The sequence below is a fragment of the Anopheles stephensi genome, chromosome 2 (genome assembly GCF_013141755.1).
Source record: "Anopheles stephensi strain Indian chromosome 2, UCI_ANSTEP_V1.0, whole genome shotgun sequence".
Taxonomy (NCBI): domain Eukaryota; kingdom Metazoa; phylum Arthropoda; class Insecta; order Diptera; family Culicidae; genus Anopheles; species Anopheles stephensi.
Genome location: NC_050202.1, coordinates 46,760,795 through 46,779,895, shown reverse-complemented (window position 1 = coordinate 46,779,895; position 19,101 = coordinate 46,760,795). Strand labels below are relative to the sequence as shown.

The 19,101-nt window shown below is 46.5% G+C and overlaps 1 protein-coding gene across 1 annotated transcript in view; it reads right to left on the bottom strand.

Moving 5' to 3' along the window:
• Positions 1 to 5,097: 5,097 nt before the first annotated feature.
• LOC118506982 (myotubularin-related protein 9) overlaps positions 5,098 to 19,101 on the bottom strand; it is a 33,699-nt gene continuing 19,695 nt past the window's right edge. Inside the window, exon 4 of the mRNA XM_036044850.1 lies at positions 5,098 to 5,767. Coding sequence (XP_035900743.1) covers positions 5,751 to 5,767 — 17 coding nt within the window. The 3' untranslated portion in view covers positions 5,098 to 5,750. The remainder of the gene's footprint in view (positions 5,768 to 19,101) is intronic.

The following is a 19,101-nucleotide window of genomic DNA, read 5'->3' as shown; positions in this document are numbered from 1 at the left end:
TGAATTCAGCTAGCCTGGTCTGGGTTAATAGTTTTAAGAACTGAAATGGATCACTGAATGGATTATAAATTCTTGAATCTATGTAAAGCTTTTGCCAGGGCTAATAGAACCCGCTGTTTACCATCCAGTGCTTGTTCACCACATAGAGACAAACTCTACGAACAATAATTCAACGAAATGTCACATCTCATTATCTAATAGCACCAATAGACGAAGCTGAAACTTCAGGTAGGCTGATTTCGTGAGTCTCTGCTTTGCTCTTCAAGAAGTGAATCCTGTCACTAGTGACTTAGATTTCAGCTTTAATATCGACTCAGTTACAGGTACAATAAGGCCTACTATTGCCTTATTCAATTCCACGCTCCTTCGATAACCTGCGTGGTCGTGCTCCGTACTGAAAAAAAATCTTAAGAAACGAAGGGCTGTCTGAACAACGTTACCAATCGCAGGAAGTTTATGAAAGCTGCCCGTGAATTCAAACGAGCGCTATTCTATCTTTTGTCTTGGTCGCGTGACGCCGCTTACTCCAGCTACTAGGTACATACTAGCTAGGTGTCAGCTATTCGGACTGGAATCTCTTCGTACATGCTTGAGCCAATAAACTTGAGCCTGCTCCTTAAGGCTTAACTTAAGGCCAAGACTTAACTTAAATTAAGTACAGAATTTAGATCGACAGATCTTCGTTCTAATGATCCACTCTACAAAACAGGTTTTCCGTTCCGTTCCGTTCCATTATCAGTAGATCGCAACGCCATTTAAATTAATCTTGCGTACCACGCGCTTGAGATTGAAGAATGCTTGCTCTCTATCTCTGGTACTCTATTTATACTTTTGTTTTCTTTGAAGGTATTTTCGTTATCATTCTTGTCATGTTAGAATAGCAGACTTTATATTAATAAATAAATTGTGCTGCTAATAGTTAATAAATTCCAGGTAAGCCGTAGTTAATGTGACTTAAACTCCTTGATACGGCGTCAGCGACTTACTTCCAGTAAGCAGTAACATACTGTGTTATATATGTATATGTTATAAGGTCTCACCATCAATGCGAGTATTGCAATTCATAGTATTTCTGAACGGTGTTTAAGTTAATTTAAAAGTAATAAAAAGAGGCAATTTTGTGGTAATCACTCTTTAGTGGAGTTCTATGTTAGATTCGATCTCCTTTGAGGCCGCCATGTGCTGCAGATGAACTTGTGTTGAGGTTTAAAATCTAAATTAGAATTTAAATTAGTTAATTGATTTTTAATTTAGCTCACTCGCTATAATAATATCACTATACGTTACGCGGATGTTGGAAGCTGTTTGGAAATTGGACACGTGGACACCACATCCGTTCACGCGTGCTGATCACGCAGGCAGGACACACAGATTACACCGCGAGACCGGATGGAGACATCGCAGCAGCATCAAACGCTCGGGAGCGGTTATAAAACGGAAGCTGACCCTCGAGACCGGTTGGAGACACCGTGGAGGCAACCCCACAGCAGCAAAAAACGCCACGCGTTAGCAAAAGACATGATCAGGTCCAGCTAGGGTAATAGGCATTCAGTCTTCATCCGTAAGCGTTGCTTGGAACACGAAGTAAAGAATTGCTAACTGTAATCAACTAAATAATTTTTTTTTTGCTTTTGTGGAAACCTTTCACCATAACTTATCTATTATGTCCTTTCGTTCCCAAAAGGAAAGGCACTTTGTTATCGTTTTGTGATGTTGTGATCGTTTCTTTCCCAGTCTCTCCGCCCTAAGTTCATTTCTTTCTCGCAGTTAAACCGTCTGAAGCGAGAGAGTGAGTGGTGTGTGTGTGTGTACGTTCGCGGGGAGAGCTAGATGATCCTTTGTGCTATAAAACGAACATCAATTCGCGCGAGGTTCTCATTCGCGTCTCAGTCAATTGAATAATCCGAAAGTGAAAACTGTTCGCTTTAGGCCCCTTTCTAGATCACCACCCCGCTTCCCAGGGACTGAATATCTGGCTACGAACTTCAACAAGGCGTCGTTTGTGAACGGTAGTGAAAGCAAGTGTCATTGCTCAAGATATAGTTTGGCAAATAGCAAAGTTATAGCAAAGTTTGGCAAAGTAGCCAAGCCAAGGGGAGCGTACTAGCTTTGCTTAACAGTGTTCGGAAGTGAAGATCCTGCCCTGTGTTGACGCATAATGAGACTGGTCTAGTCTTAGGTCTAAGTGATCAGTGATTGTTAAAAGGATTTGTCAACATGCTGCTGCCATCGCTGTTGTCATCATCCCAAGTTACAGATCGTGCTCAAAGTTTGCAGAAAACTGCATTTCCCTGTAAATGGAATTTTAATTTTATTGGGAAATTGCAATTTTCTTTAAACTGTCAAAGCCATCACCGCCAGGAGGTCAGTGACAGGAGGTCACTGTATACTAGCCCCAAAACAGCGTTGTAAGTATCTAGAACATAGGGCACACTCGGTGCTACTTTTACAACTGGACAATGGCATGTTGCGTTCACTTAGGGGAAAATTTGCAACCATTGCTTCGAGTGATTCAAAAGTGGCATTACATGGTACGAAACCTTGTATATATTCATTTATCATTAATTCGAGAAGCAATTAAACACATGAAAACGTAATGCCAATGGTCCATTACAAACTCTTTAAACGGCGACACTAAGTGCAAGGTTGAAGAGTATTAAATTACCAATTCATTCACTGTCACTTTTTGTCGGAGGTCGCTGCCAGGAGAAAGAACCAGCATCTTCACCACGTGTCCCCCATCCCGCTTATCCTTTCGGCTTTGGCAATCGTAGGATGTCTCGCACACACCGCCAAATCTAGCCCCATCTCTCGAAAATGGCGAGTGCATTGCTGTCTTCCGCCAGCATGTTCCAGGACTCGTGCCCGTTGAGTACTACTGGCCGTATTTGAAGTTTGGAGTAGCTTATTTAATGTTTTTTTTGCAGCTGTATTGTTTCCTTTAAGCATAAATTTTGAACTCATGACAGAAGTACAATCCAAGGCACCTGATAACACCGGATTCAATATCTTGGATAGATGTTGTTTTCCAACACAGTATTGATCTCCGTGTTGAACTTGCTATGATTACTTTCTTCTGTTTCCCATTCATTTACCACTAACTATCAAAATATTTTCAAACCAAACTTTCCGTGCCCTTTGATTGCGAGGAACGGTGGAAGACGAGGTCGATTAGTTAAAGTCTCTTAGGCTATGCTATGATTGCAGGAATTGTACATATAACGCAGATCTTCGATGAGTTTTCTCCTAAATTCCCTTGCGTTTCGATCGAACCCCAAATTTATGAGGGTAAATTTAGATCCTAAGAAGGTACGGTAGGTGCTTCACAAAACTCATCAGCCGTGCAACTCAAGAATTGAGGGTATTAAGGTAGGGATTGCCGGACAAAGGTCCGAAAGCTTTTACGACACTATGGAAGAAAATGAGTCCCAAATTTTATCTGCTAACTTAGCACCGCCGTCTTCTAGGATGCCATAAATCAATCAATACATAATTTACATCACACAAAACCGACCCGAACCTATCTAAATTTGCAGAACTGTGCAGAGCTCATCTTCACATTGAGTAGTTTAAATATTTTATAGCCTGTTCGAGGTGAACAGCATTGTAAGGCACCGTCCAATACACAGAGAACAATAAAAAAAAATTCCATCCGTCCAGCCGAGCCTTGTGCCTCCTCGCGACGGTTCGTCAGTCGGTAAGAACGCCAACTTCATTGTACCATTGTGACCTTCGCCCCAAGAATACGGCTGTCTTAATAAACATGGGAAACTGAAATGCTTTTGTTGGAGTGAGTTGGTTCTTCTTCTTCCTTGGCGCTACAACCTCGAGAAGTCTCGGCCTGCCATTTCTGGCTTCCTGTAACTTGTGATTTTTACCCGTAGCTGGGAGGGGTGGGAGACGGTCTTCTGGGTGAGTATTGGAACTCCGTTACTGCCACCGGATCGCCGCAATTTGTTCGTCACTATTGCAAATTATATTTCTTTGCAGAAAAAGCATCGTAAAAGTGATTCAAATCGCTTGCTTTCCGCTGAATGATGACTTGTGTAATTTTTTTTTTTCTGATCCAGAAAGTGATTATGCGCTACGTTATTTTAGGATTTGAGCTGCGAGGAGGACTCACCAGGTTAAAGCAGCATTCCAAAGTAATGTAAACATTATGCACTGGTCTGAACTTTGGCTAATTTGGAACTAAATGGGGCAAATTTGGTCGTCCAGAATTGTGAAATTTCCCATTATAAGCTTCCCTAAGGATGGTTGCAGGCGCAAGAAACAGTATTATCAACAGCCGGACATCGAGTACATCCGGTTGGAGTTTGCGTGTTATAAGCGAGGATTTTATTAAAAGGAAAACTTCATCGGAAATCGGTGACATTCTATGGTACCTACTCAGAATCAATCGACTCTTGCTAATTCAACTTTATGTCCAACTACTTTAGTCTCCGTATACCGAAGGATGGAAACGGCTTCCCAGTCATCGGGAGACACAACTGTTCCATTCATATGGCCAGCTCCACTAATATCTCCAACGTTATACCACATACTTTCTAAAGACTCTGATACAGAGTTTCCATGTAATGTTCCCTGAGTTTCTGTATGATCAATAGTTATGGAGCTTTGGCTAAAAAACAATACCAAATCGTTCAAGAATTTTCAGCAGAGCAACATTGTCTGCTTTCTTCTTCTTCGCTTTTGAATGACCTTTTCATAGATCATGTAGAGCCACCTATTTGACCTTCCTGCATAATAGCGCAATCTCCGATAGCCGATACAGCTACGGGTAAAATTAAGTCGAGCATGCCAAGTAACGCGTCCACAGGCCAGGCCAAGAACTCTTGAGGTTGTACAGGCAACGAAGAAGAAGAGGAGAAGAAGAAGATTACGGGAAGAAGTCGTTAAATGACCAGCTTGTGTTGTGTAATCTTAAACCGCCACATTGCCTTAAACATGTGTACGCTTGTTTTATGGCCGAAACACTGAAAATATAGCTCAGAGTTAATGAAATGTCATCAATATGTGTTTGTACTTACCACCTTCATTAGCCTGGAATTTGTACAAAAATTCTTTCTTCATTCGCCATCACCTTTCCCCGTTGTATGCTGTATTAAAATTATTAGGTCCGCAAATAAATAACGGCGGTTTTGAAAGCGATGGGGCCACTATGGGCTGTGGCGCGATTTTGACGTTTACACACTTCATAAATCAAGTTCGACATAATCAAACTTTGTGGTTAGTGATTATTTCGTGCGAGTATGCGGGAGGTGTTGCTGTTTTTGTTTCGAGCGAAGAAAACGGCAGCCGAAGCTCTGCGAGAGCTTTCGTGTGCTTACGGCGATGCTGCTCTAAGCGAAACAAGGTGTCGGGATTGGTTTCGACGCTTTCGACGCGGTGATTTCGCCGTGGAGGATGCTCAACGTGAACGTTCGACGACAAACAATTGACGGCTTTACAGGAAGAAACTGTAATTCGTCAGGCCCTATCATCACGGCTGAACGCGTTAGGCACGATACAGATGGAGGGCACATGGATACCACGCGAGTTGAAGCCGCGGGACATTGAACGCAGAATCGTCATGTGTGAATTGTGCTGGTCCAGAGGCGCAACAGAAAGGGGTTCCTGCACAGAATCGTGACGGGAGGCGGGAAGTGTATTTTGTTCAGCAATCTTAAGCGCAAAAAATCATCAGCTCGCTCGGCCGAACATCCATAGCACGAAAGTTATGCTGAATATTTGGTGGGACCAGCTCGGCGTCATCTGCTACGAACTTCTGAAAACGGGAGAAACAATCACTGGTGAACGCTACCGGAAACAATATTGATGAGTTTAAGCCCATCACTGCGTGAAAAACGGCCAAAGTTATTCTGCTGCCTGACAATGCTTGGCCACATGTTGCGCAACCTGTGAAAAACTACCTCAATACCCTCATATATGGGATGTTTTACCGCACCCGCCGTATTCACCGGATCTGGCACCATCGGATTTCCATCCGTTCCGATCCATGGCACATGGATTGGCTGACCAGCAGTTCTCCTCCTATGAACAGATCCAGAATTGGTCGAATACCTGGATTGCAGCGAAGAACGCATACGAAAAGAAATCCGCGATTTACCCGAAAGGTGGAACAAACTAATAAATAATAATGGTCAATACTTTTATTGACCCATTTTCTACAAATAAAAATGCCACGAGCAAAAATAAACTTATGAAAAATCGGCCGTTATTTATTAGCGCACCTAATAACATGTCTTTTTTATTGCATAATGCTCATTTTGGTATGGATTTCCGATTCGATAGGCCTATATATATGTATATGGTATGTATAAATATTTTTAAAAGAATATTGTCCTGCGGCAGAACATTGCTGATGTTAAGACAGTATCATCTTATCTCCTGGGCCTGGGGCTTCTAACTAAACTTTATGCCTACGGTTTTACTGCTTTAGGTCAAAAATGTGACAACGCGTAGAAACGTGTGCTCCTGTGTCAACGTCGTATCGTAACAGATAAGAGTAAGGCGCGACTGTTAAAAAGGACGACTTTTTACGGTTGTTTAAAAACGGGTGGTGGAGGAGCAAGAACGATTTCCGACGGGCCATATTTGATGTGACAATTGAAATGTGCGCGGGCTAAGCTCTTCTTACCTATAACTATTTTGATTTCGTTATGTACACGGTTCCGCCTAACTGAGGACATCATGCATCAGTTGCTTAAAGGTTTAAAATAGTGTACAGGAACAGTGTGGGGAGATTGGGGAAAAGGGGGGGGGAGGGGGGGGAGGGTGGGAGAGGGCCTCGCTTGGCGGTTCACTGGTTTTCTGAAACGTTTTTGGTTTTTTGTTCATAGTTGAAATGTTTCACAATATACAATTGACAACGAGTTACAAGTGCTGTTGGTGCTAATCACACACATCACCTTTCGAAAATAGTTTCCCTTCATGCTTTTCATTCATTCACGACATGAACGGCGAAATGTTTCTCTATCCTGATAATAATGCTTTATCGCTAACCAGCCTGCACTGGGCCACTCATGTCGAGTGTCGAGCGGCAATTACATGGAATTCAATGACAGTTTTTGCACATATCCATATTGATAGACTTTTGTACGTGTAAAATCCGTCAGGGAGCATTTTTATCCTGACGAACAACGCTCGACACTGAGTCCGTACAAGGTGATGATAATTTTCCCACAGATGCAACTAAAAGGGTTAAGTTGGGCATTAAAAGAGCGCATTTTCTTAGGAACACAGTTGGGCAAGAACAAAACATATGAAGAATTTGTTTTTGTTTAACAAAAGTTTGAATTCCTGGAGAAATTGAAGAGCATTTACTCTACGTTGAGAAGGGCCAATCAGGCAGAGCATGTAAAAAAGGGAATATCATGAAGTAATTCGATCCGCGAGAAGATTTTAGAAGCAGAGCGGTATCAGAATGGTTTGAGGAACATTTTAAAATCAAATCGAAATTAAGGTAGCTCACCGAATGGGCAACCCAATCTGAATCTGAAGACATGCAGGTTGAGGAACCGTGGAGCACAACCTGAGCATATATGGATATGATGGAGAAGGACGACTTAATAGAGATGGTTCCGTCTACGGCCAAGGGCACACCCATGATTATCACGATTTCGCATTCTCCTGGTCCACTTTTCCATTTGCTTTCAACCAGGGATTCAAGCGACTCCGAAGAAGAGGACCCTCAACCGACTACTGGACAAATATCATCGAGTATCTATTGCTCCAGAAAGCACCTCATTTACGTTCAAGGGCAGGGAAGAATCATCTTCAAGTTCACATGTAATAGAATTCAAGATCTACCCGGATGTCAATATCGGTTTGGTAACTCCGGTTCGCAAGAAGCAAGCCCAGAAGCTAGAGATATTGGAAGGTGATTCACAGCCTACGAACGAGCAACTGGTAAACACTATTACCGATCGGTTAGCGACGTTATCGTCGACATCGACTTTGAAACAGTGGTATCAATTGCCACTCCTGTTCTACTTTTCCATTTGCTTTCAACCAGGGATTCAAGCGACTCCGAAGAAGAGGACCCTCAACCGACTACTGGACAAATATCATCGAGTATCTATTGCTCCAGAAAGCACCTCATTTACGTTCAAGGGCAGGGAAGAATCATCTTCAAGTTCACATGTAATAGAATTCAAGATCTACCCGGATGTCAATATCGGTTTGGTAACTCCGGTTCGCAAGAAGCAAGCCTAGAAGCTAGAGATATTGGAAGGTGATTCACAGCCTACGAACGAGCAACTGGTAAACACTATTACCGATCGGTTAGCGACGTTATCGTCGACATCGACTTTGAAACAGTGGTATCAATTGCCACTCCTGTTCTACTTTTCCATTTGCTTTCAACCAGGGATTCAAGCGACTCCGAAGAAGAGGACCCTCAACCGACTACTGGACAAATATCATCGAGTATCTATTGCTCCAGAAAGCACCTCATTTACGTTCAAGGGCAGGGAAGAATCATCTTCAAGTTCACAGGTAATCGAATTCAAGATCTACCCGGATGTCAATATCGCTTTGGTAACTCCGGTTCGCAAGAAGTAAGCCCAGAAGCTAGAGATATTGGAAGGTGATTCACAGCCTACGAACGAGCAACTGGTAGACACTATTACCGATCGGTTAGCGACGTTATCGTCGACATCGACTTTGAAACAGTGGTATCAATTGCCACTCCTGTTCTACTTTTCCATTTGCTTTCAACCAGGGATTCAAGCGACTCCGAAGAAGAGGACCCTCAACCGACTACTGGACAAATATCATCGAGTATCTATTGCTCCAGAAAGCACCTCATTTACGTTCAAGGGCAGGGAAGAATCATCTTCAAGTTCACAGGTAATCGAATTCAAGATCTACCCGGATGTCAATATCGCTTTGGTAACTCCGGTTCGCAAGAAGCAAGCCTAGAAGCTAGAGATATTGGAAGGTGATTCACAGCCTACGAACGAGCAACTGGTAAACACTATTACCGATCGGTTAGCGACGTTATCGTCGACATCGACTTTGAAACAGTGGTATCAATTGCCACTCCTGTTCTACTTTTCCATTTGCTTTCAACCAGGGATTCAAGCGACTCCGAAGAAGAGGACCCTCAACCGACTACTGGACAAATATCATCGAGTATCTATTGCTCCAGAAAGCACCTCATTTACGTTCAAGGGCAGGGAAGAATCATCTTCAAGTTCACAGGTAATCGAATTCAAGATCTACCCGGATGTCAATATCGGTTTGGTAACTCCGGTTCGCAAGAAGCAAGCCTAGAAGCTAGAGATATTGGAAGGTGATTCACAGCCTACGAACGAGCAACTGGTAAACACTATTACCGATCGGTTAGCGACGTTATCGTCGACATCGACTTTGAAACAGTGGTATCAATTGCCACTCCTGTTCTACTTTTCCATTTGCTTTCAACCAGGGATTCAAGCGACTCCGAAGAAGAGGACCCTCAACCGACTACTGGACAAATATCATCGAGTATCTATTGCTCCAGAAAGCACCTCATTTACGTTCAAGGGCAGGGAAGAATCATCTTCAAGTTCACAGGTAATCGAATTCAAGATCTACCCGGATGTCAATATCGGTTTGGTAACTCCGGTTCGCAAGAAGCAAGCCCAGAAGCTAGAGATATTGGAAGGTGATTCACAGCCTACGAACGAGCAACTGGTAGACACTATTACCGATCGGTTAGCGACGTTATCGTCGACATCGACTTTGAAACAGTGGTATCAATTGCCACTCCTGTTCTACTTTTCCATTTGCTTTCAACCAGGGATTCAAGCGACTCCGAAGAAGAGGACCCTCAACCGACTACTGGACAAATATCATCGAGTATCTATTGCTCCAGAAAGCACCTCATTTACGTTCAAGGGCAGGGAAGAATCATCTTCAAGTTCACAGGTAATCGAATTCAAGATCTACCCGGATGTCAATATCGGTTTGGTAACTCCGGTTCGCAAGAAGCAAGCCCAGAAGCTAGAGATATTGGAAGGTGATTCACAGCCTACGAACGAGCAACTGGTAAACACTATTACCGATCGGTTAGCGACGTTATCGTCGACATCGACTTTGAAACAGTGGTATCAATTGCCACTCCTGTTCTACTTTTCCATTTGCTTTCAACCAGGGATTCAAGCGACTCCGAAGAAGAGGACCCTCAACCGACTACTGGACAAATATCATCGAGTATCTATTGCTCCAGAAAGCACCTCATTTACGTTCAAGGGCAGGGAAGAATCATCTTCAAGTTCACAGGTAATCGAATTCAAGATCTACCCGGATGTCAATATCGCTTTGGTAACTCCGGTTCGCAAGAAGTAAGCCCAGAAGCTAGAGATATTGGAAGGTGATTCACAGCCTACGAACGAGCAACTGGTAAACACTATTACCGATCGGTTAGCGACGTTATCGTCGACATCGACTTTGAAACAGTGGTATCAATTGCCACTCCTGTTCTACTTTTCCATTTGCTTTCAACCAGGGATTCAAGCGACTCCGAAGAAGAGGACCCTCAACCGACTACTGGACAAATATCATCGAGTATCTATTGCTCCAGAAAGCACCTCATTTACGTTCAAGGGCAGGGAAGAATCATCTTCAAGTTCACAGGTAATCGAATTCAAGATCTACCCGGATGTCAATATCGGTTTGGTAACTCCGGTTCGCAAGAAGCAAGCCCAGAAGCTAGAGATATTGGAAGGTGATTCACAGCCTACGAACGAGCAACTGGTAGACACTATTACCGATCGGTTAGCGACGTTATCGTCGACATCGACTTTGAAACAGTGGTATCAATTGCCACTCCTGTTCTACTTTTCCATTTGCTTTCAACCAGGGATTCAAGCGACTCCGAAGAAGAGGACCCTCAACCGACTACTGGACAAATATCATCGAGTATCTATTGCTCCAGAAAGCACCTCATTTACGTTCAAGGGCAGGGAAGAATCATCTTCAAGTTCACATGTAATAGAATTCAAGATCTACCCGGATGTCAATATCGGTTTGGTAACTCCGGTTCGCAAGAAGCAAGCCTAGAAGCTAGAGATATTGGAAGGTGTTTCACAGCCTACGAACGAGGAACTGGTAGACACTATTACCGATCGGTTAGCGACGTTATCGTCGACATCGACTTTGAAACAGTGGTATCAATTGCCACTCCTGTTCTACTTTTCCATTTGCTTTCAACCAGGGATTCAAGCGACTCAGAAGAATCCCTTTACCTTCCTGGGCAACACCTTGATTCTTATGGCTTGCCTAGCAGTTATTGTCCCCTTGGAGCACATAGAGTTCGCTGCTTTTGAAATCGCAACAGGAGATGCGGCAACAGCTGGCTGGCTCAACCAGAGGAAATGGCGGGGAGCCACAAAATGGGCAAGTAGAGGCGTTGGTCCAAACCGACGGTAAACCAGAGCTGTGGTGACTTGGACCGTGCAACCGGTACCACCGCCAGCCATCAATCCCGTCGGTTGCCGGAAGCGGAAGCCACCGCGAGAAAGAATAACCCGGTATGTCCTACCCGCGACTGACCAAAGATAGGTCGTCTCCGGAAGCCTCGAAATGTACACCGATCAGTACAAACGACTATACACAAAAGCACAAAAGGATAATCATGGACGAGCTGAACCTGTCAGTAAGTAGCCGGACTGTTCAGTAGTTCAGTAAGTAGCCGTAGTTCAACTACGTAGAGATATTGCAGAATGTGATGTTGCCACATGCGGAGTGGGAGATGAGTACGGCAACAACATTATCAGAAATTTTAGTGGTTGTAACGTTCGTTTGCCTACAGACAAACGCATAAATGCAACTGCTACTGAGTGCCCGCAACGAGAGGAGAAGGATGCGAACGGCCGAGGCGCGGGAAAAATGAGAGCGAGCAAACCCGATGCACCCAGTCTCCCCGAACACCGCAACGAGACGGGAGTTGCCTGCTGCGAACGTGTCCTGCGATTCCGCCAACGCAGGCGGGACACAGAAGGAAGTGCGACAAATGCTGCAGACGGCTAAATGCAACCGCCTTCTGAGCCACGTCCACGCCACGAAAGCGACGGAAGAATAGGAATGTCAGTAACTTACCTTCCCGCGTCGGCGCGTCGGCAGTAGCTGACACAATATATGCTCTTTAATAAAGACGCAACATTTCACTGCTACCGAGTGCCAGCAAGTAACATCAACACCTTTGCCTGCATCATTGACACAAGGCGAAAACAAAAAATTACGAGTTCTGCAATCCTTGCGGAATGACGGAAACATGGCGCTATTAAGGCTGGAAGCATTGCACGATGTCAACAAATGTCAAAGTAAGTAAGAGATCCTTACGTTTAACAGTGACTAACATCTAGTCTTCTCTACCATCTAGCGTCTGGCTTGAAAGCTACACCAAAGATTTGCCAGCTGCCATCGTCTCCGGAAGCCTCGAAATGTACACCGATCAGTATAAACGACTGTACAATGTCGTGCGTACTATACGCGACGGCCAGAAAACTAAGGGCTTTTCTGCGCTGCCGAGGGACTGGGAGGCCGCCATCAGGTCCGTCCTGGTAGTACTGGCCTAGGTAATTGACCAAAACGGAACTATGACCACAACAAAAGACATATTGACATCGACTGACCCTGCCGAGTCGCTGACATGTGTGGGGAGAGAGGGGGGAGGGAGGGGGGGGGGCGAGCTGGACCATGTCGAGGGACCCGAGGAGCGGGGAGCCGAGGGAGATAAGGAGGTGGTGGCCGAGCCCCCGAACATGGAGGCCGCTACCCTCGGGAATCTCGATGAACGAGCTCACACTTACTCTGCACATGGCGGAGATTATAAGTGAGGCCAACACGGAACTGTTACGGAAAATGGACAGCCTCACTAAATTGGCAAAAGCAATAACAACTGGACAACAACCAAAAGACATAGGAAAAATGACTGACCCGGCTAACGACCTAGAACCCACACCAGACATCCCCCAAACCACTACGGATATCCCCTCAACAACAGACGACCCCACAACCTCTACAGAAACTGGAAACAAAACTAAACGCAGCAAGAGAAACAAGAAGAAGACCCCCAAGACCTCCACACAGACAAACGGAATCGATACGGAGAACAAAAAGGACAAGAACAACGAAAATGGACAAGACAAAGACAAGGACAAGTCTCACGAACCCGAGGCCGAATGGACGAAGGTTATGAGCAAGCAGGCGAAGCGACGGGCTCGGAGGAAGCAGCGCAAGCAGGAGGCCGCGGCTATTGCAGATACACAGACGCAAAAGCAGCAGCCGGAGCACCAGCAGCCACCGAAGGAGCAACAGCCAACGAAACGCATCTACAGGCAGCCGGACGCGCTGGAGTTGGAAACCATCAACTCCACCACCCAGAACGACATGATGCGCATCCTGAAGGAGATGCTCGGGGATGGCCGGCAGAAGGTCGTGCGCACGAGGATGAATTTCCAGGGGATGAATTCTTCTGGAACTCTCCTGCACCGACCACGCGGAAACCCTGGCAATGTGGAAGAGGGTATCGGCTGTGCTTGAGGACAAGGCGAAAGTTCGACCGCGGACCAGCCACCACCAGGCGCTGACCTGCGCCAACATCTCCCTAAGCTGCTCAAAAGAGAAGATCGCCACGGACCTGAGCGCCGCCCTGGGAGTGACGCTGTACGCAGAGCAGATCACCACCGCCATGTCCAGTTACGGAACGCAAGTAGCGTTCTTCGGCTGTCCGGAAGCGGCGGTGACAGATGAGGTGCTGCAAAAATAGCACGTCATCGGGTTTAGTCGGTGCTGCCGGCTGAAGAAGGTGGAGGTGAAGCGCAAGTGCTACCGCTGCTACGAATACGGCCACATAGCATCTCACTGCCGTGGAAAGGACCGGTCGAGCCGATGCCATCGTTGTGCGGAACCAAAGCACACAGGACAGTGTGTCAAGGAGCGGAAATGCCTCGTCTGCAAGGTCCCGGAAGCAATCGGGCATTCGTTCGGACAGCGCCAGTGCCGCCAAGTAGGGGATGTAGTATCTTCACGGCCCAACCGGCGAGCCTAAGGTCCTCCAACAGAACCTTAACCATATCCAGCTGGCCCAAGACATGCAGCTACAGACGGCCCGAACACCGTGGAGGATGTCGGGCATGTCATGTATCGCCGTCAACGGTTCACTCGGGCGCATCAGGAGATGCAACAGCAGTGCACCACCCACTTCACGATGAACAATCTAGCGGCGGAAATGTGCGCCAGCAGCAGCACAAGGGAGGCGGTTCGAACTGCCGCTCGGACGATCTTCAAAACACTTCAACTGAGGTGAAATGCGGTGAGTCCGCCAACGGCAAGCCGACGGCAACAACAACGACAGCGGACGAGAGAGCAAGCTGGGCAATAATAACTTCCTCCTTTCCACAACACAGGACATCGAATTTGGATGCAGCAGCGGCAGCGACCAGGGCCCTTGCTTGAGCAAAAACCCGCCCGGTAGTTACGGCAACGGACGAGCGGATTGGAGCAGCACTGGCAGAAGGAAGACGCGAAGCAGCAGCACAGACAACTAGGACGATGACAACAGCAATCCGCAGGGGTCGGATCAGGTCGAGGAGCGGTTTAGTGAGGTCCCACCGGTTGCCAAGTCCGCTTCTCGGGCCTGGTGTCAGTGTGAAACCCACATAACCCAGATCGGGGAACACTGTCATGCCGTGACGTACCCCCGTGACGGTGTACCTTTTGAAGGTTCTCTCCCCGTAAACAAAAAAAAGGCTGGAAGCATTGCAGGGTCAACAACCTCGTCGAGCCACCTTCATGGAAGCGTACGCGCAGACGATATTCGAGCTGAAGCTACGTGGCACGGCCTATGCACACCACGAAGGCACCACATTTACGTTCAAGGGCGAGGTAGAACCATCGGCAAGTTCCCAGGTAATCGAAGAATACCGATTTGGTAACTCCGGTTCGCTAGAAGCAAGCCCGCAGACAAACCTGTAAGTGTCTGTCCGCCGTTCGGATTAACCCTTGACCCGTGCAAGCCACACCAGCTGCCATACGGAAATGTTTCTATAGCTATAATCCTATTCCAACTGCCGACTGGACACGCCCTCGTGCAAGTAACGCCCTAGGAGATATTGAAAGGCAACTCACAGCCCTCGAACGAGCAAATGCTCGACACTCTTACCGATAGGTTAGAGACGTTCTCGTTGACATCGACTTTGAAACAGTGGTTGCAATAGTTGCATTATCCTCGTCCATCTGGGGACGTGCCTTCAATCAAGGATTTAAACGACACCGAAGAAGAGGATCCCTTTTCAATATCTTCACGATGCCTCAGCAGAGTACTGGAACAATATCATCGAGTAAATCTGCGCATCACGAAGGCACATCATTTACGTTTAAGAGCGAGGTATAACCATCTTCAAGTCCCAGGTAATCGAATTCAAGATCTACCCGGATGTCAATATCGGTTTGGTAACTCCGGTTCGCAAGAAGCAAGCCCAGAAGCTAGAGATATTGGAAGGTGATTCACAGCCTACGAACGAGCAACTGGTAGACACTATTACCGATCGGTTAGCGACGTTATCGTCGACATCGACTTTGAAACAGTGGTATCAATTGCCACTCCTGTTCTACTTTTCCATTTGCTTTCAACCAGGGATTCAAGCGACTCCGAAGAAGAGGACCCTCAACCGACTACTGGACAAATATCATCGAGTATCTATTGCTCCAGAAAGCACCTCATTTACGTTCAAGGGCAGGGAAGAATCATCTTCAAGTTCACAGGTAATCGAATTCAAGATCTACCCGGATGTCAATATCGGTTTGGTAACTCCGGTTCGCAAGAAGCAAGCCCAGAAGCTAGAGATATTGGAAGGTGATTCACAGCCTACGAACGAGCAACTGGTAAACACTATTACCGATCGGTTAGCGACGTTATCGTCGACATCGACTTTGAAACAGTGGTATCAATTGCCACTCCTGTTCTACTTTTCCATTTGCTTTCAACCAGGGATTCAAGCGACTCCGAAGAAGAGGACCCTCAACCGACTACTGGACAAATATCATCGAGTATCTATTGCTCCAGAAAGCACCTCATTTACGTTCAAGGGCAGGGAAGAATCATCTTCAAGTTCACAGGTAATCGAATTCAAGATCTACCCGGATGTCAATATCGCTTTGGTAACTCCGGTTCGCAAGAAGTAAGCCCAGAAGCTAGAGATATTGGAAGGTGATTCACAGCCTACGAACGAGCAACTGGTAAACACTATTACCGATCGGTTAGCGACGTTATCGTCGACATCGACTTTGAAACAGTGGTATCAATTGCCACTCCTGTTCTACTTTTCCATTTGCTTTCAACCAGGGATTCAAGCGACTCCGAAGAAGAGGACCCTCAACCGACTACTGGACAAATATCATCGAGTATCTATTGCTCCAGAAAGCACCTCATTTACGTTCAAGGGCAGGGAAGAATCATCTTCAAGTTCACAGGTAATCGAATTCAAGATCTACCCGGATGTCAATATCGGTTTGGTAACTCCGGTTCGCAAGAAGCAAGCCCAGAAGCTAGAGATATTGGAAGGTGATTCACAGCCTACGAACGAGCAACTGGTAGACACTATTACCGATCGGTTAGCGACGTTATCGTCGACATCGACTTTGAAACAGTGGTATCAATTGCCACTCCTGTTCTACTTTTCCATTTGCTTTCAACCAGGGATTCAAGCGACTCCGAAGAAGAGGACCCTCAACCGACTACTGGACAAATATCATCGAGTATCTATTGCTCCAGAAAGCACCTCATTTACGTTCAAGGGCAGGGAAGAATCATCTTCAAGTTCACATGTAATAGAATTCAAGATCTACCCGGATGTCAATATCGGTTTGGTAACTCCGGTTCGCAAGAAGCAAGCCTAGAAGCTAGAGATATTGGAAGGTGTTTCACAGCCTACGAACGAGGAACTGGTAGACACTATTACCGATCGGTTAGCGACGTTATCGTCGACATCGACTTTGAAACAGTGGTATCAATTGCCACTCCTGTTCTACTTTTCCATTTGCTTTCAACCAGGGATTCAAGCGACTCAGAAGAATCCCTTTACCTTCCTGGGCAACACCTTGATTCTTATGGCTTGCCTAGCAGTTATTGTCCCCTTGGAGCACATAGAGTTCGCTGCTTTTGAAATCGCAACAGGAGATGCGGCAACAGCTGGCTGGCTCAACCAGAGGAAATGGCGGGGAGCCACAAAATGGGCAAGTAGAGGCGTTGGTCCAAACCGACGGTAAACCAGAGCTGTGGTGACTTGGACCGTGCAACCGGTACCACCGCCAGCCATCAATCCCGTCGGTTGCCGGAAGCGGAAGCCACCGCGAGAAAGAATAACCCGGTATGTCCTACCCGCGACTGACCAAAGATAGGTCGTCTCCGGAAGCCTCGAAATGTACACCGATCAGTACAAACGACTATACACAAAAGCACAAAAGGATAATCATGGACGAGCTGAACCTGTCAGTAAGTAGCCGGACTGTTCAGTAGTTCAGTAAGTAGCCGTAGTTCAACTACGTAGAGATATTGCAGAATGTGATGTTGCCACATGCGGAGTGGGAGATGAGTACGGCAACAACATTATCAGAAATTTTAGTGGTTGTAACGTTCGTTTGCCTACAGACAAACGCATAAATGCAACTGCTACTGAGTGCCCGCAACGAGAGGAGAAGGATGCGAACGGCCGAGGCGCGGGAAAAATGAGAGCGAGCAAACCCGATGCACCCAGTCTCCCCGAACACCGCAACGAGACGGGAGTTGCCTGCTGCGAACGTGTCCTGCGATTCCGCCAACGCAGGCGGGACACAGAAGGAAGTGCGACAAATGCTGCAGACGGCTAAATGCAACCGCCTTCTGAGCCACGTCCACGCCACGAAAGCGACGGAAGAATAGGAATGTCAGTAACTTACCTTCCCGCGTCGGCGCGTCGGCAGTAGCTGACACAATATATGCTCTTTAATAAAGACGCAACATTTCACTGCTACCGAGTGCCAGCAAGTAACATCAACACCTTTGCCTGCATCATTGACACAAGGCGAAAACAAAAAATTACGAGTTCTGCAATCCTTGCGGAATGACGGAAACATGGCGCTATTAAGGCTGGAAGCATTGCACGATGTCAACAAATGTCAAAGTAAGTAAGAGATCCTTACGTTTAACAGTGACTAACATCTAGTCTTCTCTACCATCTAGCGTCTGGCTTGAAAGCTACACCAAAGATTTGCCAGCTGCCATCGTCTCCGGAAGCCTCGAAATGTACACCGATCAGTATAAACGACTGTACAATGTCGTGCGTACTATACGCGACGGCCAGAAAACTAAGGGCTTTTCTGCGCTGCCGAGGGACTGGGAGGCCGCCATCAGGTCCGTCCTGGTAGTACTGGCCTAGGTAATTGACCAAAACGGAACTATGACCACAACAAAAGACATATTGACATCGACTGACCCTGCCGAGTCGCTGACATGTGTGGGGAGAGAGGGGGGAGGGAGGGGGGGGGGCGAGCTGGACCATGTCGAGGGACCCGAGGAGCGGGGAGCCGAGGGAGATAAGGAGGTGGTGGCCGAGCCCCCGAACATGGAGGCCGCTACCCTCGGGAATCTCGATGAACGAGCTCACACTTACTCTGCACATGGCGGAGATTATAAGTGAGGCCAACACGGAACTGTTACGGAAAATGGACAGCCTCACTAAATTGGCAAAAGCAATAACAACTGGACAACAACCAAAAGACATAGGAAAAATGACTGACCCGGCTAACGACCTAGAACCCACACCAGACATCCCCCAAACCACTACGGATATCCCCTCAACAACAGACGACCCCACAACCTCTACAGAAACTGGAAACAAAACTAAACGCAGCAAGAGAAACAAGAAGAAGACCCCCAAGACCTCCACACAGACAAACGGAATCGATACGGAGAACAAAAAGGACAAGAACAACGAAAATGGACAAGACAAAGACAAGGACAAGTCTCACGAACCCGAGGCCGAATGGACGAAGGTTATGAGCAAGCAGGCGAAGCGACGGGCTCGGAGGAAGCAGCGCAAGCAGGAGGCCGCGGCTATTGCAGATACACAG